This window comes from Colletes latitarsis, chromosome 13 (assembly GCF_051014445.1).
Source record: "Colletes latitarsis isolate SP2378_abdomen chromosome 13, iyColLati1, whole genome shotgun sequence".
Taxonomy (NCBI): domain Eukaryota; kingdom Metazoa; phylum Arthropoda; class Insecta; order Hymenoptera; family Colletidae; genus Colletes; species Colletes latitarsis.
Genome location: NC_135146.1, coordinates 10,340,304 through 10,365,785, shown reverse-complemented (window position 1 = coordinate 10,365,785; position 25,482 = coordinate 10,340,304). Strand labels below are relative to the sequence as shown.

General features: G+C 32.4%; 2 protein-coding genes across 6 annotated transcripts in view; one reads left to right on the top strand and one right to left on the bottom strand.

Moving 5' to 3' along the window:
* Positions 1-6,312, bottom strand: part of Dpr12 (defective proboscis extension response 12) — a 236,532-nt gene extending 230,220 nt beyond the window's left edge. For all 3 annotated transcript variants that reach the window (XR_013080934.1, XR_013080935.1, XM_076780861.1), the window contains exon 1: positions 5,674-6,312. The gene's annotated coding sequence lies outside the window, so the exon portion shown is untranslated. The remainder of the gene's footprint in view (positions 1-5,673) is intronic.
* Ecd (ecdysoneless cell cycle regulator) overlaps positions 1-25,482 on the top strand; it is a 73,816-nt gene that overhangs the window by 46,501 nt on the left and 1,833 nt on the right. The window contains exons 1-3 of one of the 3 annotated variants that reach the window (XM_076780832.1): positions 23,130-23,488; positions 23,727-23,989; positions 24,062-24,555. In XM_076780832.1, coding sequence (XP_076636947.1) covers positions 23,734-23,989; positions 24,062-24,555 — 750 coding nt within the window. In that variant the 5' untranslated portion in view covers positions 23,130-23,488; positions 23,727-23,733. Of the gene's footprint in view, positions 1-23,129; positions 23,489-23,726; positions 23,990-24,061; positions 24,556-25,482 lie in introns of those variants that run through there. The other 2 variants (XM_076780835.1, XM_076780834.1) reach the window with 2 other exon arrangements.

Sequence of the window (25,482 nt, the reverse complement as noted above, 5' to 3'; positions counted from 1 at the left end):
TAAGGTTAAATTAGAAGAAAATAATATAAAAATTGATAATATTGGTTAAGCTAGATTAGAGTGAAATCACACAAAAATTGCTAGTATTTGTTAGGTTAGATTAGAAGAAAATAATACAAAAATTGCAGTATTAAGCTAGATTAGAAAATTGCTGGTATTTCTTAGATTAATTTAGAGGGAAATAATACAAAAATTGATGATATTTGTTAAGCTAGATTAGAGGGAAATAATACTAAAATTGATAGTATTTGTAAGGTTAGATTGGGAGAAAATTATACAGAAATTGCTTATTTTAGGCTAGATTAGAAAATTGCTGGCATTTGTTAGGTTAAATTAGAAGAAAATAATGGAAAAATTGATGGTATTTGTTAGGTTAGATTACAGGGAAATAGTACACAAATTGATAATATTTGTTAGGTTAGATTAGAGGGAAATAATACAAAAATTGCTAGTATTAGGCTAGATTAGTAAATTGCTGGTATTTGTTAGGTTAAATTAGAAGAAAATAATGCAAAAATTGATGATATTTGGTAGGTTAGATTAGAGGGAAATAATACAAAAATTGCTAGTTTTTGTTAGGTCAGATTAGAAGAAAATAATACAAAAATTGCTAGTGTTAGGCTAGATTAGAAAATTGCTAGTATTTCTTAGGTTAAATTAGTGGGAAATAATACAAAAATTCCTAGTATTTTTATTACCCATGTCGTTGAGTGTTAAAAAAAGAATATTTATTCAAAAATAGTGCAAAATGACGACGCTGATGCCATTCTTGAATATTATTATCCTTTTATTTTTCCATCCATGCAAAAAAAAATTGGAAAAAAACGCTTTATTTCAGGGTTTTACAGTGGTTTTACCGCTCCGCGAGATTAGACATTAATTAGATTTTGGAAATCGTTTTAACGAGTTTTTCGCCTGGAGCTGTTCGCGGTCGATACATTCGCGCGTGATCAATTTGTATAGCTTTTTTGGTGCCATTTTTCTATGTAAAATATTTAAATCTTGCCCCTATTATGAGTAAGTAGTAAGTAGCATTATATGTGTAAGTAGCATTAAATGTGAGGAACATTATTTAATCTTAAGATTACGCGTGCTCTATATTGAGTTTTTTAAATTGTAGATCGAGTTATAAGATTTGTACGTTTAGGTTTATTGTACCCCTTTGTATATAGAGAGCGTACGACTATGCGTGGGGGAAATTTTAATGGGAGATTCTGGAGGCCAAAATAAGACGAAAATCAAGAATACCAATTTGTTGATTGAGGATTCGTTGAAAAGTTATTAAGAAATGAAGTTAATAAATTTTTAATCATTCTGGAAAAATTATTGTCGATTGCGGGGGGCAATAACAATCATTTTTTGTCATTAGACATACCCTTGAAATCCTACGCAGTTTCGAGAAAAAAATTCATTACTGAAAATATAATGTCTGACCATAGCGTTGATATGCTTCACTGAAATTTCGTGTGTATCTTTAAAACATCATAACTTCTGAACGGATTGGAGGATTTTAATGTTTCAAGAGGCAAATAACGCGTATTTTAGTGAAGAATATGTAGAAATTCAAAAAATATCCGAAAACTTGTTCCTTAACCCCATAATTTGAGAAAACCCCCAAAAAAGTAGTCCAATATTCAAATAACCATAACTCCTACACTAGTGAATCTATTTCAATGAAACTTTTTTCTGAGCTAGTACTCATGGCTAACTACAAATTAGTATTAGACACCATTTTGATAGGATGTCAAACAAATTTACCAAAAATGAAAAACGAATTTTCAAGAAAAATTAACAAGGGTAGTAAAAATCATCAAAAAAAAAATTTCAAATCATTCCAAAAAAATTATTTTCACTTACAAGACACAATTACAATCATTTCTGTTGAACACACATACCCTCGAAATCCTACGCACTTTCGAGAAAAAAATTCATTAACGAAAATATAATTTATGGCCAGTAAATGTTTCCTCGAAATTTCATGCAAATGTTTAAAATATCATAACTTCTCAACGGATTGGAGGATTTTAATGTTTAAAAAGGCAAATAACGCGTATTTTAGTGAAGAATATGTAGAAATTCAAAAAATATCCGAAAACTTGTTCCTTAACCCCATAATTTGAGAAAACCCCCAAAAAAGTAGTCCAATATTCAAATAACCATAACTCCTACACTAGTGAATCTATTTCAATGAAACTTTTTTCTGAAGTAGAGCTCATAGATACCTATAAAAAAGTACTGAACAACATTTCCATAAAACTTCAAACAAATTTACCAAAAATGGAAAACGAATTTTCAAGAAAAATTAACAAGGGTAGAAAAATCATCAAAAAAAAAATTTCAAATCATTCCAAAAAAATTATTTTCACTTACAAGATACAATTACAATCATTTCTGTTGAACACACATACCCTCGAAATCCTACGCACTTTCGAGAAAAAAATTCATTAACGAAAATGTAATTTCTGGCCAAGAAATGCTTCCTCGAAATTTCATGCAAATGTTTAAAGTATCATAACTTCTCAACGGATTGGAGGATTTTAATGTTTGAAGAGGCAAATAACGCGTATTTTAGTAAAGAATATGTCGAAATTCATAAAGTAGCCGAAAACTTGTTCCTTAACCCCATGAATTGAGAAAACCCCCATAAAACTAATCCAATATTCAAATAACCATAACTCCTACACTAGTGAATCTATTTCAATGAAACTTTTTTCTGAAGTAGAGCTCATAGATACCTATAAAAAAGTACTGAACAACATTTCCATAAAACTTCAAACAAATTTACCAAAAATGGAAAACGAATTTTCAAGAAAAATTAACAAGGGTAGAAAAATCATCAAAAAAAAAATTTCAAATCATTCCAAAAAAATTATTTTCACTTACAAGATACAATTACAATCATTTCTGTTGAACACACATACCCTCGAAATCCTACGCACTTTCGAGAAAAAAATTCATTAACGAAAATGTAATTTCTGGCCAAGAAATGCTTCCTCGAAATTTCATGCAAATGTTTAAAGTATCATAACTTCTCAACGGATTGGAGGATTTTAATGTTTAAAGAGGCAAACAACGCGTATTTTAGTAAAGAATATGTCGAAATTAAAAAAATTGCCGAAAACTTGTTCCTTAACCCCGTAAATTGAGAAAACCCCCATAAAACTAATCCAATATTCAAATAACCATAACTCCTACAATAGTGAATCTATTTCAATGAAACTTTTTTCTAAGGTAGAGTGCATGGTTAATTACAAATTAGTATTCGACAACATTTTGGTAGGATGTCAAACAAATTTATTAAAAATGGAAAACGAATTTTCAAGAAAAATCGACAGGGGTAGTAAAAATCAACGAAAAAAAAAATTTTAAATCGTTCTAAAAAAATTATTTTCACTTACAAGACTCAATTACAATCATTTCTGTTGAATACACATACCCCCCATATCCTAACGCATTTTCGAGAAAAAAATTCATTACTGAAAGTATAATTTCTGGCCAAGAAATGTTTCCTCGATATTTCATGCAAATATTTAAAATATCATAACTTCTCAACGGATTGGAGGATTTTAATGTTTGAAGAGGCAAACAACGCGTATTTTAGTGCACAATATGTAGAAATTCACAAAATAGCTGAAAACTTGTTCCTTAACCCCCATAAAACTAATCCAATATTCAAATAACCATAACTCCTACAATAGTGAATCTATTTCAATGAAACTTTTTTCTAAGGTAGAGCTCATGGTTAACTACAAATTAGTATTAGACAACATTTCCATACAACTTCAAACAAATTTACCAAAAATGAAAAACGAATTTTCAAGAAAAATCGACAGGGGGTAGTAAAAATGACCAAAAAAAAAATTTCAAATCGTTCCAAAAAAATTATTTTCCCTCACAACACTCAATTACAATCATTTTTGTTGAACACACATACCCTCGAAATCCTACGCACTTTCGAGAAAAAAATTCTTTAACGAAAATATAATTTATGGCCAAGAAATGCTTCCTCGAAATTTCATGCAAATATTTAAAATATCATAACTTCTCAACGGATTGGAGGATTTTAATGTTTAAAAAGGCAAACAACGCGTATTTTAATGGATAATATATAGAAATTCCAAGAATATTCGAAAAGTTGAACCTTGACCCCGTAAAGTGAGAAAACCCCCATAAAACTAGTCCAATATTCAAATAACCATAACTCCTACAATAATGAACGTATCTGAATGAAATTTCGTATGTAAGTAGAGCTCATGGATGCCTACAAAAAAGTATTAAACAACATTTCCGTACAACCTCAAACAAATTTACCAAAAATGAAAAACGAATTTTCAAGAAAAATCGACAGGGGGTAGTAAAAATTAACAAAAAATATTTCAAATCGTTCCAAAAAAATTATTTTCAGTTACAAGACTCAATTACAAACATTTCTGTTGACTACACATACCCTCGAAATCCTACGCACTTTCGAGAAAAAAATTCATTACTGAAAATATAATGTCTGGCCAGTAAATGTTTCCTCGAAATTTCATGTAAATATTTAAAATATCATAACTTCTCAACGGATTGGAGGATTTTAATATTTGAAGAGGCAAACAACGCGTATTTTAATGGATAATATATAGAAATTCCAAGAATATTCGAAAAGTTGATCCTTGACTCAACAAAATGAGAAAAACCGCCTAAAAGTAGACGAATTTTCAAACGACCATAACTCTTACAATAGTGAATCTATTTCAATGAAACTTTTTTCTAAGCTAGAGCTCATGGTTAACTACAAATTAGTATTAGACAACATTTTAGTAGGATGTCAAACAAATTTATTAAAAATGAAAAACCAAATTTCAAGAAAAATCGACAGGGGGTAGTAAAAATTAACAAAAAATATTTCAAATCGTTCCAAAAAAATTATTTTCACTCACAACACTCAATTACAATCATTTTTGTTGAATACACATACCCTCGAAATCCTACACACTTTCGAGAAAAAAATTCTTTCCCGAAAACATACTATATCACCAAAAATATTACAATTTCAATAAATTAGTATCCCTAATTTCCGTCTCATTTCGGCCTCCAATAATCCCCCATGGAACACCCCTCACATCTATAATCATTTCACTACCACTACAAACGTTCGTTCCAAATAAAAACAAAAAGAAATCCCGCAATCACTGGTTTCAAAACACACTTTTCCACCGTCATTTCGCAATCGACAGCGTGCACAACCCCCGTGTAATGCGCAGAAAATGCTCTTCCAAGCAACAGAAGCTACGTCGATCCAGAAACTGCTCTATTCCAACAATCCACGTCAATAACCTCGCAGGTTTACGTTCTCCATTAAAATGTTTACGGATAATTGCGTGGAAAGAAGCGGCGCGATCGCGAAAGCCATAGTAATACCGCCGTGTAGACAAACGCGTTAACATCCGTTACCAGACGAGATAAGGTTTCATCCAAGAAGGTTCCACTCCGCGAAACGGGTGAATTTCATCCCCCCATCCCCCTCTAAAATCCCATCAACCTACGTCGCCTTCATCCCCGCGTAATTTCCCAAAAAAATCCGTCATGGACGCTTTGCAAGCTCCCTGGTAATGCTCAGGTTGCGAAAGAAGCTTAAAAACGGTTGGGGGTGGATGGTAGCGAGTGGGCGAGGTAGAACGTGAGACTCACTTTGAGCGCGGGGATGTGGTACACGGTTAGTCCTCGACGGGACCGATTCTCGCGGGCGAAATCGGCGGACTCCTAGGCCCAGGCTCGGTTGCACACCGCGGGGAGACGTAGCACTGGTATCCTGTGCGGTTTAACCCTCGAAGGGGGGCTGCAGTCGGGGGTGCATGCTACCCCCGCGATCCAGCTGGTCTCCGAAAAATCCCGGCGAGTCACTACGGAACGAACTACGCACGGTTCACGTCTGGCACTCACGATCACACAGGTAAACTCTCACTCGCGGCTACGCACTCACGACGTGCTGGAACGAGACACACGGAGAGAGAGAGAGAGAGTTCAGTTTCTCTTCTCTCGCGACAAAAGTGTGTCACGCGAGGGAAGAAACCACCACCACCGCCGCCACCGCGATCGAATGAGTCCGTCGTGTCGTCGAGGGTGTCCCCCGTCTGACTGTCCCCTGTATCCCTGCACGTTGCACGCGTAGCGGTCGTTTTTAGGATGCGTTCATCACCTGGGGGGCACAACGGACCCGCAGAACTCGCGTGTGGCACCGGGGACGCGCGAATACGGCGAGGATTACGCACCAGCCCTAGGAGGAGACCCTTAAGGCCGGATCCGCGGACGTTTCCTCTCGGTTCTCGGTCCCTGCGAGCCTGCACAGGCGCGAACCGCTCTCGGAGTCTCCGAGGCTCCGGTGTCGCGCACGAGGGAGGGGAGCACACCCTCCCGCGACGTACGAACGCGAGGGAGTGGGAGTGGGGAGAGACGGTGGGTTTTGCCCCCTCGCGGAGGGAACCGGGGCTCTCGGTGCACGGCCACGAACGACCACCAGCGCTCTGACGCCCAGTCTGCGTGGGGGATTCGTGTCGGTGCACGCGACCGTCACCGTCGCTGGTGTTGCTGGCGGGCGTGGTGGGGGCCGAGGGGCGGCGCAGGCGTTTTGGCGCACCGACGCATTGATCCCTGGAATTCGTGGGGACGGCGACTGGAGCATGTGTCCACTTCTCGACGGGGGATGGAGACGGGGATGGCGGAGAGGGGAGGTGGAATGAAACAATGAGGTTGAAGAAGAGGATCAACCGTTTTATTCGTTGACTGTGTCCACGCCTGCGGATCGGTCGAGGATGACGGAACGTCTGTGGCATTGAAAATCTTCACGCACTGGGGGGCTACTAAGTTGATGGATGATGACCCCTGATAGGGGGACGGGGGAGGGGAGGAGTGCTTTAGAGAGTTGCGTGGAACGGTTTTGGAATCGTATGAGTCTCTGAATTTACCATTTTCTAAACACAGTAATTTAATCGTTAATATAATAGTAAAAATCAAATGGTAAAAGTCAAAATATCATCTACTATTCTTAAAATAATAAATATTAAAATATCATCTACTATTTTTAAAATAGTAAAAATCTTCATACGAGTCTCAGAATTTACCATTTTCTAAACAAACTAATTTAATCGTTAATATAATAGTAAATATCAAATGGTAAAAGTCTAAATATCGTCTACCATTTTTAAGATACTAAAAATCTTCATACGAGTCTCACAATTCACCATTTCCTAAACACAGTAATTTAATCGATAATACACTAGTAAAAATCAAATGGTAAAAGTCAAAATATCATCTAGTATTTTTAAAATAGTAAAAATCAAAATATCATCTAGTATTTTTAAAATAATAAAAATCAAAATATCGTCTAGTATTTTTAAAATAGTAAAAATCATCATACGAGTCTCTGAATTTACCATTTTCTAAACACAGTAATTTAATCGTTAATATAATAGTACATATCAAATGGTAAAAGTCAAAGTATCATCTACTATTTTTAAAATAGCAAAAATCAAAATATCGTTTACTATTTTTAAAATAGCAAAAACCTTCATACGAGTCTCAGAATTTACCATTTTCTAAACAAACTAATTTAATCGTTAATATAATAGTAAATATCAAATGGTAAAAGTCTAAATATCGTCTACCATTTTTAAGATAATAAAAATCTTCATACGAGTCCCACAATTCACCATTTTCTAAACACAGTAATTTAATCGTTAATACACTAGTAAAAATCAAATGGTAAAAATCAAAATATCATCTACTATTATTAAAATAGTAAAAATCAAAATATCATCTAGTATTTTTAAAATAATATAAATCAAAATATCATCTACTATTTTTAAAATAGTAAAAACCTTCATACGAGTATCTGAATTTACCATTTTCTAAACACAGTAATTTAATCGTTAATACACTAGTAAAAATCAAATGGTAAAAATCAAAATATCATCTACTATTATTAAAATAGTAAAAATCAAAATATCATCTAGTATTTTTAAAATAATATAAATCAAAATATCATCTACTATTTTTAAAATAGTAAAAACCTTCATACGAGTATCTGAATTTACCATTTTCTAAACACAGTAATTTAATCGTTAATATAATAGTAAAAATCAAATGGTAAAAGTCAAAATATCATCTACTATTATTAAAATAGTAAAAATCAAAATATCATCTAGTATTTTTAAAATAATATAAATCAAAATATCATCTACTATTTTTAAAATAGTAAAAACCTTCATACGAGTCTCTGAATTTACCATTTTCTAAACAAACTAATTTAATTGTTAATATAATAGTAAAAATCAAATGGTAAAAGTCAAAATATCATCTACTATTTTTAAAATAATAAAAATCGTCATACAAGTCTCTGAATTTACCATTTTCTAAATAGAATAATTTAACCGTTAATATAGTAGAAAATATCAAATGATAAATGTCAAAATATGGTCTACTATTTTTAAAATGGTAAAAATCTTCCATCAAGTCTCTGAATTTACTATTTTCTAAATAAAATAATTTAATCGTTAATATAGTAGTAAATATCAATTGATAAATGTCAAAACATCGTTTACTATTTTTAAAATAGTAAAATTCAAAATATCGTCTACTATTATTAAAATAGTAAAAACCTTCATACGAGTCTCAGAATTTACCATTTTCTAAACAAACTAATTTAATCGTTAATATAATAGCAAAATTCAAATAGTAAAACTCAAAATATCGTCTAGTATTTTTAAAATAGTAAAAATCAAAATATCATCTAGTATTTTTAAGATACTAAATATCAAAATATCCTCTAGTATTTGTAAAATAGTAAAAATCTTCGTAAGACTCTCTGAATTTACCATTTTCTAAATAGAATAATTTAACCGTTAATATAGTAGTAAATATCAAATGATAAAACTCAAAATATCATCTAGTATTTTTAAAATAATAAAAATCAAAATATCGTCTAGTATTTTTATAATAGTAAAATTCAAAATATCGTCTACTATTATTAAAATAGTAAAAACCTCCCACGAGTCTCTGAATTTACCATTTACTAAACACAGTAATTTCATCGTTAATATAATAGTAAAAATCAAATGGTAAAAGTCAAAATATCGTCTAGTATTTGTAAAATAGTAAAAATCTTCGTAAGACTCTCTGAATTTACCATTTTTTAAACACAGTAATTTAATCGTTAATATAGTAGCAAAATTCAAATGGTAAAACTCAAAATATCGTCTACTGTTTTTCAAATAACAAAATTCAAAATATCTACTATTATTAAAATAATAAAAACCTCGAGTCTCAGAATTTACAATTTTCTAAACAAACTAATCTAATCATCAATCCACTAATAAAAATCAAACAACAAAAACCCAAACTATCGTCAACCATTTTTAACCCAATAAAAACCTTCCCACAATCCTCCCAATTACCCATTTTCCAAAAACACAAACCTTTACTCCTTAATCTCAAGACACATCTTCAATTCATAATAAATAAATCATCCCCAATACTATCTCCCAACCACCAAGAACAACCATCTCAATCACTCTTCTGTGTCTCAAGAAGCCATTGCTCCCCAATTGCGAGCCAAGTCTCCCAAAGAAAGCAGTTGTGCATTTAAAGGAACCGGCGAACGGTTAATCCACAAAATTGCTCAAAAGTCAGAATTTACCATTTTCTAAACACAGTAATTTAATCGTTAATACACTAGTAAAAATCAAATGGTAAAAGTCAAAATATCGTCTAGTATCTTTAAAATAATAAAAATCAAAATATCGTCTACTATTATTAAAATAATAAAATTCAAAATATCGTCTACTATTTTTAAAATAGTAAAAATCTTCCAACAAGTCTCTGAATTTACCATTTTCTAAATAGAATAATTTAATCGTTAATATAGTAATAAAAATCAAGTGGTAAAAGTCAGAATATCTTCTACTATGTTTAAAATAGTAAACATCAAAATATCGTCTAGTATTTTTAAATTAATAAAAATCAAAATATCGTCTACTATTATTAAAACAATAAAAATCTTCATACGAGTCTCTGAATTTACCATTTTCTAAACAAACTAATCTAATCATCAATCCACTAATAAAAATCAAACAACAAAAACCCAAACTATCGTCAACCATTTTTAACCCAATAAAAACCTTCCCACAATCCTCCCAATTACCCATTTCCTAAAAACACAAACCTTTACTCCTCAATCTCAAGACACATCTTCAATTCATAATAAATAAATCATCCCCAATACTATCTCCCAACCACCAAAAACAACCATCTCAATCACTCTTCTGTGTCTCAAGAAGCCACTGCTCCCCAATTGCGAGCCAAGTCTCCCAAAGAAAGCAGTTGTGCATTTAAAGGAACCGGCGAACGGTTAATCCACAAAATTGCTCAAAAGTCAGAATTTACCATTTTCTAAACACAGTAATTTAATCGTTAATACACTAGTAAAAATCAAATGGTAATAGTCAAAATATCGTCTAGTATCTTTAAAATAATAAAAATCAAAATATCGTCTACTATTATTAAAATAATAAAATTCAAAATATCGTCTACTATTTTTAAAATAGTAAAAATCTTCCAACAAGTCTCTGAATTTACCATTTTCTAAATAGAATAATTTAATCGTTAATATAGTAATAAGAATCAAGTGGTAAAAGTCAGAATATCTTCTACTATGTTTAAAATAGTAAACATCAAAATATCGTCTAGTATTTTTAAATTAATAAAAATCAAAATATCGTCTACTATTATTAAAACAATAAAAATCTTCATACGAGTCTCTGAATTTACCATTTTCTAAACACAGTAATTTAATCGTTAATATACTAATAAAAATCAAATAGTAAAAGTTAAAATATCATCTACTATCTTTAAAATAGTAAAAATCTTCCACCAAGTCTCTGAATTTACCATTTTCTAAATAGAATAATTTAATCGTTAATATAGTCGTAAATATCAATTGATAAATGTCAAAATATCGTCCAGTATTACTAAAAAATAGTAAAAATCAAAATATCGTCTACTATTTTTAAAATAGTAAAAATCTTCATACCAGTCTCTGGATTTATCATTTTCTAAATAGAATAACTTAATCGTTAATATAATAATCAAAATCAAATGGTAAAAGTCAAAATATCGTCCAGTATTACTAAAAAATAGTAAAAATCAAAATATCGTTTACTATTTTTAAAATAGTAAAATTTAAAATATCGTTTACTATTTTTAAAATAGTAAAAATCTTCCAACAAATCTCTGAATTTATCATTTTCTAAACAAAATAATTTAATCGTTAATATAATAATAAAAATCAAATAGTAAAAGTTAAAATATCATCTACAATTTTTAAAATAGTAAAAATCTTCCAACAAGTCTCTGAATTTACCATTTTCTAAACAAACTAATTTAATCGTTAATATAGTAGCAAAATTCAAATAATAAAATTCAAAATATCGTCTACTATTATTAAAATAGTAAAAATCTTCATACGAGTCTCAGAATTTACCATTTTCATAACACAGTAATTTAACCGTTAATATAATAGCATAAATCAAATGGCAATAGTCAAAATATCATCTACTATTTTTAAAATAGTAAAAATCAAAATATCGTTTACTATTTTTAAAATAGTAAAAATCTTCCAACAAGTCCCTGAATTTACCATTTTCTAAATAGAATAATTTAATCGTTAATATAGTAGTAAATATCAAATGATAAAACTCAAAATATCATCTAGTATTTTTAAAATAATAAATATCAATATATCGTCTACTATTTTTAAAATAGTAAAAATCTTCACACGAGTCTCTGAATTTACCATTTTCTAAACAGAGTAATTTAATCGTTAATATAATAGTAAATATCCAATGGTAAAAATCAAAATATAGTTTACTATTTTTAAAATAGTAAAAATCTTCCAACAAGTCTCTGAATTTACCATTTTCTAAATGGAAGAATTTAATCGTTAATATAGTAGTAAATATCAATTGATAAAACTCAAAATATCGTCTACTATTTTTAAAATAACAAAATTCAAAATATCTACTATTATTAAAATAGTAAAAATCTTCCAACAAGTCTCTGAATTTACCATTTTCTAAACTGAATAATTTAATCGATAATATAATAGTAAATATCAAATAGTAAAAATCAAAATATCACCTTCTATTTTTAAAATATTAAAAATCTTCCAACAAGTCTCTGAATTTACCATTTTCTAAACAAACTAATTTAATCGTTAATATAGTAGCAAAATTCAAATAATAAAATTCAAAATATCGTCTACTATTATTAAAACAATAAAAATCTTCATACGAGTCTCTGAATTTACCATTTTCTAAACAAACTAATCTAATCATCAATCCACTAATAAAAATCAAACAACAAAAACCCAAACTATCGTCAACCATTTTTAACCCAATAAAAACCTTCCCACAATCCTCCCAATTACCCATTTTCCAAAAACACAAACCTTTACTACTTCATCTCAAGACACATCTTCAATTTACAATAAATAAATCATCCCCAATACTATCTCCCAACCACCAAAAACAACCATCTCAATCACTCTTCTGTGTCTCAAGAAGCCATTGCTCCCCAATTGCGAGCCAAGTCTCCCAAAGAAAGCAGTTGTGCATTTAAAGGAACCGGCGAACGGTTAATCCACAAAATTGCTCAAAAGTCAGGAAGTCGGTCCTCGGACGAGAATTTTATCGATTCCAGAACGCCCAGGCCAGTATCCTTTCGTTCCCTCCATCGCGAAAATCGTTCGTTAATTAAGAAGGGTGATTCGCCGGGTCACGGGACTCCAAACAAGTCCGTGTAACAAACCTGAGTCGGTTGGTGGGGGTGGCTAGGGGGGTGTACTTTTCTTTCAGCAGCGATCGCGGTTTCGCCAATCCGATAAAAGGGTCTCCCTCAACGCCTTCGACGGTTCCTCATCGATTTTACGATTCGAACGATCATCAGCGACCCCAGGTATCATAGTACGGCGAGGCGCCGACACGGGCAATGGTTTCTATAAAATATTCAAGCCCAGGCAGCGTACAGATAGGTACCAATACTGAATAAATGATAAGAACGCGGTGGATCCTCGATCGGTTCATAACTCCGTTCCGTTTCAGAGGTTTCATCCATTCGTCGACCTCTCTAACGAGAGTTCCCCACTCGAAAAGCGCAACTTGCCGCGCCTTATACGCGATGAAAATTTCAAAATGAAAGGGAGAGAGAGAGGGCGCCGGATAAATGTTTAAAACGACGGTGCCCCTAGGAAAATTATGCACCTGTCTTTCGGGAGCACGGGCCGTATTAATAATTCCGTGCCCAGCGATCAATGCAAACACGATCCGAGCGATTTTCGACGTCGAGATACGATTATGTTATTTTTAACGCGACCATGTGAGCAGGGCAACAATTTTGTCGATAGCGGTATTTAGTTTTGGGTTTGTAACTGTTCTTTTACTTCTGGCGACTTAGGGGCAACCGAATGCATTTGTTTTCAGTTCGTGGATATGAAATAGTGGCGCATTGGAGCAATCAGATAGTCATTGTTGTTCATTATTGAGGTAAAAGTATGTAGAAATATGACAATAATAACGTTTAGGTGTTTGTAGATGAAGGAAGACACAGGTGATTTACAGAGAAACATAATAACACTCAGATAAACATCAAATGCTTTCATTTTTATTGACTTAGGAGAAAGGAAACTAGAATGTGTTTCCCTATTTAACTGGTCAGAAAATATTCCCCCCTTTTTGACAATATATTTTTGTATTATTTAGTAGACTTGAAATTGAAATGCTGTGAGAGTGTTATCAATGTATTGGCGAGATTGTCCCGATGAAAATGAGTACAAACACGACACCATTCGGACAATTTTTAATTATACCTAATTGAGAATTTTTCAAAAATAGTTTGAGTAAGTCAAAATGTGGTGAGAGTATTATCAATGTATTGGCGAGATTGTCCCGATTCAAACGAGTACAAACACGACACCATTCGGACAATTTTTAATTATACCTAATTGGGAATCTTTCAAAAATAGTTTGAGTAAGTCAAAATGCGGTGAGAGTATTATCAATGTATTGGCGAGATTCTCCCGATGAAAATGAGTACAAACACGACATGGTTTGGACTACTTTTAATTTTGACTTGCTCAAACTGTTTTTGAAAAATTCTAAATTACGTATAATTAAAAATTGTCCGAATGGTGTCGTGTTTGGACTCGTTTGAATCGGGAGAATCTCGCCAATACATAAATAACACTCTCACCACATTTTGACTTACTGGAACAATTTTTGAGAAATTCTAAATTAGGTATAATTAAAAATTGTCCGAATGGTGTCGTGTTTGGACTCGTTTGAATCGGGAGAATCTCGCCAATACATAAATAACACTCTCACCACATTTTGACTTACTGGAACTATTTTAGAAAAATTCTCAATTAGGTATAATTAAATATTGTCCGAATGATATCGTGTTTGTACTCGTTTGAATCGGGAGAATCTCGCCAATACATGGATAACACTCTCACCACATTTTGACTTACTGGAACTATTTTTGAAAAATTCTAAACTACGTATAATTAAAAATTGTCCGAATGGTGTCGTGTTTGTACTCGTTTGAATCGGGAGAATCTCGCCAATACATTGATAATACATTGATAATTTTTATTATTTACTAGACTTGAAATTGAAATGCTGTGAGAGTATTATCAATATATTGGCGAGATTGTCCCGATGAAAACGAGTACAAACACGACACCATTCGGACAATTTTTAATTATACCTAATTGAGAACTTTTCAAAAATAGTATGAGGAAGTCAATATGCGGTGAGAGTATTATAAATGTATTGGCGAGATTCTCCCGATTCAAACGAGTACAAACACGACACCATTCGGACTACTTTTAATTTTGACTTGCTCAAACTATTTTTGAAAAATTCTAAATTAGGTATAATTAAAAATTGTCCGCATGATATCGTGTTTGTACTCGTTTGAATCGGGAGAATCTCGCCAATACATTGATAACACTCTCACCACATTTTGACTTACTGGAACTATTTTTGAAAAATTCTAAATTAGGTATAATTAAAAATTGTCCGAATGATATCGTGTTTGTACTCGTTTGAATTGGGAGAATCTCGCCAATACATAAATAACACTCTCACCACATTTTGACTTACTGGAACTATTTTTGAAAAATTCTAAATTACCTATAATTAAAAATTATCCGAATGGTGTCGTGTTTGTACTCATTTGAATCGGGAGAATCTCGCCAATACATTGATAATACATTGCTAATTTTTATTATTTACTAGACTTGAAATTGAAATGCTGTGAGAGTGTTATCAATATATTGGCGAGATTGTCCTGATTCAAACGAGTACAAACACGACACCATTCGGACAATTTTTTATTATAGGTAATTGGGAATCTTTCAAAAATAGTTTGAGTAAGTCAAAATGCGGTGAGAGTATTATCAATGTATTGGCGAGATTCTCCCGAGGATAATGAGTACAAACACGACATGGTTCGGACTACTTTTAATTTTGACTTGCTCATACTATTTTTGAAAAATTCTCAATTAGGTATAATTAAAAATTGTCCGAATGGTGTCGTGTTTGTACTCGTTTGAATCGGGAGAATCTCGCCAATACATGAATAACACTCTCACCACATTTTGACATACTAAAACTAGTTTTGAAAAATTCTCAATTAGGTATAATTAAAAATTATCCAAATGTTGTCGTGTTTGTACTCGTTTGAATCGGGAGAATCTCGCCAATACATGAATAACACTCTCACCACATTTTGACATACTGAAACTATTTTTGAAAAATTCTAAATTACGTATAATTAAAAATTGTCCGAATGATATCGTGTTTGTACTCGTTTGAATCGGGAGAATCTCGCCAATGCATTGTTAACACTCTCACCACATTTTGACATACTCAAACTAGTTTTGAAAAATTCTCAATTAGGTATAATTAAAAATTATCCAAATGTTGTCGTGTTTGTACTCATTTTCATTGAGAGAATCTCGCCACATCAAATAGGAAGTCTTGTACCACCCACAGGCGTTCGTATGTTGCTCGAAAAATGGAAAAAAATTATAAAATGCCGGAGGCTAGTAATTTAATTTAATTAAAAGTCATAATTGCGGTAATAATTGTTTCGCGATCGATATATTTTTTCTAACATCTTACTATCGAGCGATTCTTAAAACTAATTTTAACCAAAACTGTCCGAAGGCTCGAGAACACGAAACGAAAAAGTTATAAGAAGATTACCTCCCTGGAAGAACTTGGTTAAATGCTTAATTTCCCCATAACTTCTAAATCAAATTTGTTCTCGGAAATAGAGCCAGAACGTTGAAATTTTTAATGAGTTTTCAATCGATGTGGAGTGTGAGACCTCGATCACTGTCATTTAAATGCTGAAATATGTATTCTTCGATAATAAAGCAATAAAATAAACAATATTCGCAAGAAGAATTAGAAAAATGGTCGAAGATGTTCGAAAGAAAGATTGTTTTTGGATGCTCGGTACGTTACATCGATATTAACTTGAAACGACGTTACTTAAACGACACGAAGGTCCCACGTTGGTCGTTTTAATCTGTAAATCGAACTCGCGTAAAATCTAACGGCCGTCCAATCGCGAAATACGTTTTCTCGTAAACACTTTAAGAGGTAAGGAAAATAACATTAATTTGTTTGATTCTAATCGAAGAATTTAGCGTAAAAATCAATATTAAAAGAAATTTTATATTTTTCCCCAAACTTAAATATCTTGAATTTCAGTAAAAATAAAATAACATTCGTTTGTTTGATTCTAATCGAAGAATTTAGCGTAAAAATCTATATTAAAAGAAATTTTATATTTTTCCCCAAACTTAAATATCTTGAATTTCAGTAAAAATAAAATAACATTCGTTTGTTTGATTCTAATCGAAGAATTTAGCGTAAAAATCAATATTAAAAGAAATTTTATTTTTCCCCAAACTTAAATATCTTGAATTTCAGTAAAAATAAAATAACATTCGTTTGTTTGATTCTAATCGAAGAATTTATCGTAAAAATCGAAGGTCAAAAGAATAAATGAACATTGAACGACCAGTTTTCTACGAAACAATGAATTGATAATGGAATCGAAGGTATTTTTCCATGAACAAATGGAAAATTCGAAACGAAATTTCCTCGTTTCGAGGGGATCGATTCTCGAAAATTCATCTGGTACGCGTGATCCAATATGACCTAGTTAACGCGTCTGTTCATTAATCATTACTTTTACTTCTGTTTGTAAATTCTGATGGGAACCGATCTAATGACATACTAATTAATTTAAAAGGGCTGTTGCAAAACGTGACACGGGCAGATTTTCGATTTTATATGAATAACGATGGTGTAATTGGGGCGTTTGTTACTTATTTGCGTAGAAATAGAAATGATAAGCTGAGAAACATTAGCCATTTCCTATCGAAACGCATGCGTACGGGTGGAATTTTCAAAATCGATTCACTCGAAAGCATCAAATATTTCTTGTTTACATTCAACATTTATTTTCACACGACTCTGGAGACCGAATTTTCCTACAGTATCACAGAATAGCAAATAAAGTTGCCCTTAGAAGGGGGAAAAAATTGCATTTTTATAATGTTTTATAATGTCTGTAGTGCTCACCAGTTGTCACTAGTGGTCTGGTCACGAGTGGCCACAAATGGTCACTGTTATGGTCACAAGTGGTCACCGTTGGTTGGTAGTGGTCAGTAGTGGTCACCAGTTACCACTAGTGGTCTGGTCAGTCGTCGCCACAAGTGGTCACTGTTAGGCAGGAATGGTCAGAAGTGATCATCGTTGGTTAGTAGTGGTCACTGCTGGTTAGTAGTGGTCACAAGTGGTCTGGGTTATGTCAGTAGTGGCCACAAGTGGTCATTGTTGGTCAGTAGTGGCCATATGTGGCCACAAATGACCTGTGTTAGGTCAGTAGTGGTCACAAGTGGTCATTGTTGGTCAGTAGTGTCCACAAGTGGTCACAAATGGGCTGGGTTGGGTCAGTAGTGGTCACTGCTGGTCAGTAGTGGTCACAAATAGGCTGGGTTGGGTCAGTAGTGGTCACTGCTGGTCAGTAGTGGTCACAAGTGGTCTGGGTTATGTCAGTAGTGGCCACAAATGGTCACTGTTAGGCAGCTATGGTTACAAGTGGTCACTGTTGGTTAGTAGTGGTCAGTAGTGGTCACCAGTTGTCGCTAGTGGTCTGGTCAGTCGTCGCCACAAGTGGTCACTGTTAGGCAGGAATGGTCAGAAGTGATCATCGTTGGTTAGTAGTGGTCACTGCTGGTTAGTAGTGGTCACAAGTGGTCTGGGTTATGCCAGTAGTGGCCACAAGTGGTCACTGTTGGTCAGTAATGGCCATAAGTGGTCACAAATGATCTGTGTTGGGTCAGTAGTGGTCACAAGTGGTCATCGTTGGTCAGTAGTGTCCACAAGTGGTCACAAATGGGCTGGGTTGGGTCAGTAGTGGTCACTGCTGGTCAGTAGTGGTCACAAATAGGCTGGGTTGGGTCAGTAGTGGTCACTGCTGGTCAGTAGTGGTCACAAGTGGTCTGGGTTATGTCAGTAGTGGTCACAAGTGGTCATTGTTGGTCAGTAGTGGCCACAAGTGATCACAAAAACAGTCCACAAAAGTATTCGTACCAATGTAGATTTAAGGAAATCGCATCTGTTTATTAAATGGCGTTTATTTATAATAATCGTTCGATTTCAACGTAAGCAACAAGGCTACGAATACTTCACTGTTTAATTACAATTGTCCGAGTTTCAACGACCAGAGAGACTGTAATTACTTTCATAAACAATATTTCTTTCGACGTGGACCTGTATATAGCAACCGAGGGGTTCGAGCGCTTGTGAGAGCGCAGTCCCTCTGGCGGCGAGCATGAGAAGCAACGCCCCAAAATCAAAGGATGCATTTAAAGTTTTGCAATGAATTTTTTATCATAAACGAACACATATACAAAGTGTATTCACACCAAATTATAAGAAGATTAATTAACTAATAAAAATATATTGAATTTACTCTGCACAGTACATAGAAACAGTCCACAAAAGTATTCGTACCAATGTAGATTTAAGGAAATCGCATCTGTTTATTAAATGGCGTTTATTTATAATAATCGTTCGATTTCAACGTAAACAACAAGGCTACGAGTATTTCACTGTAAAATGGCCGATTACTCAGAGTCCTTGGTAATAGTTTCAGGGGAGAAAGGAAGAAATTTCATAGTCTCGGCGAGTTTACGAGAGTTTTATGGAGGCGAAAGAGTTGGGGGGAGGGAAAAGAACTGTTTCTGCGACTCTCGTGTTATTTCGAGCGGCAACGTTACGCACATTCTGCGTGGAATCTGACTTTAAAATAGCACCCGGTACCTAAGTACGTATTAGAAAGTTTTGGTATATACGGTAGCTTGCGAATAACTGTCGTAGATTCTCGAACAAGAGCCGTGCTTTCTTGCGTGGAAATGAAATTGTAACGCCCGGTGTTATTCGTTCGTATTTAATTACGCGTTCAGAAGCCGGAAATGTTCCGCGAGGGGAACGCGGTCGAGCCCAATTTGGGATTCCATTTTGCCAAATTAAAAAATCAGATCTTTTACCGAAATTTCAGGAACCGTGCAGGAAACTTGAAACGTATTTTTTCCAAATAGAAAGGACTGACGAAATTGTTTATATCTCTCGAAGAATTTTTTTAATAAATTGACTATGGTTGGGTTGGACTTATTTAAGGTTATGTGCGTAATATATGTAATTGTAGGCTTTTGTTATTAGTTTGGTGATAATAAAAGGTTAATTTGTTGGTATTTTAGTATTTTAGAGGTTAATGGTTGATTTGTTAATGTTTTGTTATTTTAGAGGTTAATGGTTGACTTGTTAATATTTCATTATTTTGAAGGTTAATGGTTAACTTGTTACTATTGTATTATTTTGATGGTTAATAATTGACTTGTTACTATTTTATTATTTTAGAGGTTAATGGTTGACTTGTTAATATTTTATTATTTTAGAGGTTAATGGTTCACTTGTTAATATTTTATTATTTTGAAGGTTAATTGTTGACTTGTTAATGTTTTGGAATTTTAAAGGTTAATGTTTGACTTGTTTCTATTTTATTATTTTAGAGGTTAATGGTTGACTTCTTAATATTTTATAGTTTAATGATTGACTTGTAACTATATTATCATTTTAAAGATTAGTAATCAACTTGTATATATTTTATTATTTTATAGGTTAATGATTGATTTGTATATGTTTTATTATTTTAAACGTTAATGGTTGACTTCTTAATGTATTATTATTTTATAGGTTAATGATTGACTTGTTCATATTTCATTATTTCAAAGGTTAATGGTTGACTTGTTAATGTTTTGTTAGTTTGAAGGTTAATGGTTGACTTGTTAATATTTTATTATTTTGAAGGTTAATGGTTGATTAGTTAATGTTTTGTTATTTTATAGGTTAATGATTGACTTCTTAATATTTTATTATTGTAGAGGTTACTGGTTAACTTGTTAATATTTTATTATTTTGAAGGTTAATGACAGACTTGTTAATATTTTGTTATTTTAAAGATTAATGGTTAACTTGTCAATATTTTATTATTTTGAAGGTTAATTGTTGACTTGTTAATGTTTTGTTATTTTAGAGGTTAATGGTTGACTTCTTAATATTTTATTATTTTATAGGTTAATGATTGACTTGTTCATATTTCATTATTTTATAGGTTAATGATTGACTTGTTCATATTTCATTATTTTAAAGGTTAATGGTTGACTTGTTGATGTTTTGGAATTTTAAAGGTTAATGTTTGACTTGTTTCTATTTTATTATTTTAGAGGTTAATGGTTGACTTCTTAATATTTTATTATTTTATAGTTTAATGATTGACTTGTTACTATTTTATCATTTTAAAGATTAGTAATCAACTTGTATATATTTTATTATTTTATGGGTTAATGATTGATTTGTATATGTTTTATTATTTTAAACGTTAATGGTTGACTTCTTAATGTATTGTTATTTTATAGGTTAATGATTGACTTGTTCATATTTCATTATTTCAAAGGTTAATGGTTGACTTGTTAATGTTTTGTTAGTTTGAAGGTTAATGGTTGACTTGTTAATATTTTATTATTTTGAAGGTTAATGGTTGATTAATTAATGTTTTGTTATTTTATAGGTTAATGATTGTCTTCTTAATATTTTATTATTGTAGAGGTTACTGGTTAACTTGTTAATATTTTATTATTTTGAAGGTTAATGACAGACTTGTTAATATTTTGTTATTTTAAAGATTTATGGATAACTTGTTAATATTTTATTATTTTGAAGGTTAATTGTTGACTTGTTAATGTTTTGTTATTTTAGAGGTTAATGGTTGATTTATTAATATTTTATTATTTTATAGGTTAATGATTGACTTGTTCATATTTCATTGATTTAAAGGTTAATGGTTGACTTGTTAATATTTTATTATTTTGAAGGTTATTAGTTGACTTGTTCATATTTCATTAATTTAAAGGTTAATGGTTGACTTGTTAATATTTTATTATTTTGAAGGTTATTAGTTGACTTGTTCATATTTCACTAATTTAAAGGTTAATGGTTGACTTGTTAATATTTTATTATTTTGAAGGTTATTAGTTGACTTGTTCATATTTTATTATTTTATAGGTTAATGATTGACTTGTATGTATTTTATTATTTTTGAGGTTAATGGTTAACTTGTTAATATTTTATCATTTTAAGGATTAGTGATCAACTTGTTAATATTTTATCATTTTAAGGATTAGTGATCAACTTGTATATATTTTATTATTTTGTAAGTTGATGATTGACTTTTATGTATTTTATTAGTTTAAACATTAATGGTTAACTTGTTAACCATTTCTACAACAATGAATAATTTCTTCCTATCTTTATAGTCGAAATAATTTTTATACACTTTACAGAAGAGGTTATTAACGTCTAATGTATTAATTAGTCAGTAGAAGATTAAACTGTACATACAATTATCGGTAGAAGCGAACAATTGATTTAAAACTTCTCCTCGGTAAATTGTATTAAATTAACCGAGCAAAATGATACGACAAGTTAATTAAATCGACTTTTGATGTGAAATTACCAGACCGCCTCTTAATGATAATCAATGTGTAATCGAAGCTCATTGAAATCCGATAGAATATTTCGAATTCGCGGACCGTGATGTTAATAAAACGGAACAACCACATTGGAAAAGGGGCCACGTTAACGTATTCAGTATTAGAATGCACAGAATGAGATATAGAATTTCAATTTTATGCACGATATATGATCCTCTTCTTGCCAGGAGGTGACCACTTGCCCTATTTCGTGGCCAGATCCTCTTTGTCGAAATCTTATCTTATTCCCAATTAGTTTATAACACCACCCACCAAAAGCTATGCATTTTCGTTTTCTAAAACTATTTAGTGAAATACGTACTTAGGTCGAAACTCTGTTGTATTTATCTAGCAAATAAATATTCAACGTCCAAGTTTGTCGAGAAATAGTTCCCTCCCTTCAACGCTAGATGGCTGATATAAGAGATCGAAAGTCGATAATAAAAGCGCGACCATGTATCAAAATTGAATCTCTATGAAATTAAATATTAGCAATGCAAAAAGGAACTGTTGAATGTTTGCAAAAAACAGTACAATATGTACCACGAGTGTCTGCAGTCCAACAGAAATTAATCATCAGATACATCAACAACATCGACAATATGGCATTTCTATTAAAGAATAATTTATAATCACATCTGTTTAATTAAATATAATTTATGACATTATGACTAATCAAAGGGATAGATAAGCCTGAGAGAGGCTCAGCTGTTGTTAATAAGTAAATAAAAACAAAAAGATATGTTTTTTCCCTCTCTAGCTGCGAGAGTGGGGGAAGCGGCCATATTGCGCTCAGCGCGCAGCCGCGTGGCGCATCGCCACATGGCGAGCCAGTCTCTGTTCAGCTCTCGTAGCGTGCGGATGTGTCCACGCTGTTTCGAATAAACAGTTCCTCTGTTACTTTCTTCTGAGCAGTGATGGACTTTCGTGGGACTTTTCTTTCTTCTTTATTATAAAAATAAAGTTTGGATCTATTAAATAGACCAGTGCATACAATTTCAAGTTAACGTATATTACGCTCGAAGCACAAAGAAAAGTAGAAAGCACGAATATTACATTTGGCCAGAAGCAGACGGTTTTCTAAACACGATAAAACGTTTGATTTTGTCGACTCTACGAAATTTTACGAGTTCAAATGAAGTTCACGGTGCTCCGTCTGGCGGCGCTGCAAAGAGTTTACCTCCGACAGTAACCAAGAATGCGTAGTTAGTAATCTGTGTTGTTTTGGACAATGTGAGAAACATTTATATTTTCAAAACAACACGCCAATTTCTCCTGGTAAATATACAACCCATATCAACCCATTAATTGTTAATATTTACGTAAATTAATGCAACATCATACTGTAAATTTGTAAAAGTGTATTATAAATTTTCATACAAATATTTCGTGCACAAAACGTTCTCAAAGAATCTCGAAACTTTTATGTAAAGTTTCTCATCGAATATCTCAAATGTTTGTAAAAATATATTAATTGTTAATTAACATTCAGTTTGATGGTTATTGAAAATTTCAGGTAAACCATGGCGGATACAAAAATATCTATAGCGAAAGAAGATGATCTTCTTGAATGTTTTCTTTACCCAAAAATTTGCTACACGAGACCGTTGGAAACGATAACGGAGGAAGTACTCTCGCAAGAGATTGAAAAGTTCAACAAAGAAATCGCTCTGTACGTTGAAGATTACATTTGGCACAGCGATACCTTAACGTTTCATCCCAGAACGAAGCAAGCGTTATTATTGGAGAAGCTTGTCGATAGTTCAACAAATATAGAAGGTAACGTGTGATTTTGCTTTTGAAAATTTGCAATCGTAATTGCATTTGTGCATTATTATTCATGTATTGCAGAATGCAATGTACTGCCTCATGTTTATGCGTCCGTGCACTTTGACGAAGACGTAAGTGACGAATGGTTTATAGCATTTCTAATATTTAAGCTTACACAGACTTTTGATGGATTAATTGCTAGACTAATAGATTCGGACGGGGAATTTTTGTTAATCGAAGCAGCGAATGTTTTGCCTCCGTGGGCCAACCCCGAAACATGCGAACAAAACACGTTTGTTTACAACGGAGAGCTGCATATTATTAGAGAAAAGAATAAAACTCTGTTTGATTTGTTGAACCATATACAGGCAACTCCGTATTTCTCCAAAGCTTCCGACAAAGTACAAGATGTTTTGAAAAAAAGAATTTTTGTCTATCCAAACGAGATTAAGAAAAGGTATCACAAAGCTAGAGTTTTTTTACCAGAAAAAGCAGTTTCAATACTCTATCAAGAACCTGGACTCGTTGCACCTGCTATTAGATCTATTTGTCATTCTGATCCTCTCGAGAGAAAAGTAAGGATTCCATATTGGAGTAGAATTGAAAGGGTATAGCTAGGTTAAATGTGGCCTCGAACCAAATTTGAAATAAGATAGGTCCATCGATAGAGCATCAACATCAAACATTCTGAGCAAAGTTTCATTCCTCCATTTTGTTTGGAAGAATAGTTATAGGGAAAATTACGTAAAAAATCTGGTGCATTGTGGTTATCGAGATACGTGTTTGAGAATTTTTTTCGATTTTTTAATTCGAAATTCTAGGCGTGAAAAATTAAAAACGCAGAAAAATACCGATTTGGTATGGAAGCTTTCGAGACACTAGATTTATATAGTTACTGTAAATGCGTATTGTCATTGGTTATGTCCCAGAATTTTTTCAGATTTTTCGGCAGGGTGCGCTGTAGTAGCAAAAATCAAAAACCGATTTTTTCGGCGTTTTTCGCGTGAGAAAGCAACTTATACTTTGAATTTTTGTATTCCTTTTAATGGATAACTATATTCTCTTACAATAGTGAATATATTTCAATGAAACTTTTTTCTGAAGTAGAGCCCATGGGTACCTACAAAAAAGTATTAGACAACTTTTCTATAGGGTGTCAGACAAAATTACTAAAAATGAAAAACGAATTTTTAAGAAAAATCGACGGGGTAAATTTTTCGACGAAAAAAAAAAATTTCAAATCATACTAAAAAAATTATATTTAGTTAAAGAGGTCAATTACAAGCATTTTTGGTGAATAGACATACCCCTGAATTCCTACGCGTTTTCGAGAAAAAAATTCGAGAAGATATGAAATTTTTTCGACAAAATTAAAAAATTTAATTTTTCACGCCTAGAATTTGGAATCGAAAAATCGGAAAAAATTCTCAAACACGTATCTCGATAACCACAATGCACCAGATTTTTTACGTAATTTTTGTACTCGATTAAATACGGAAAAT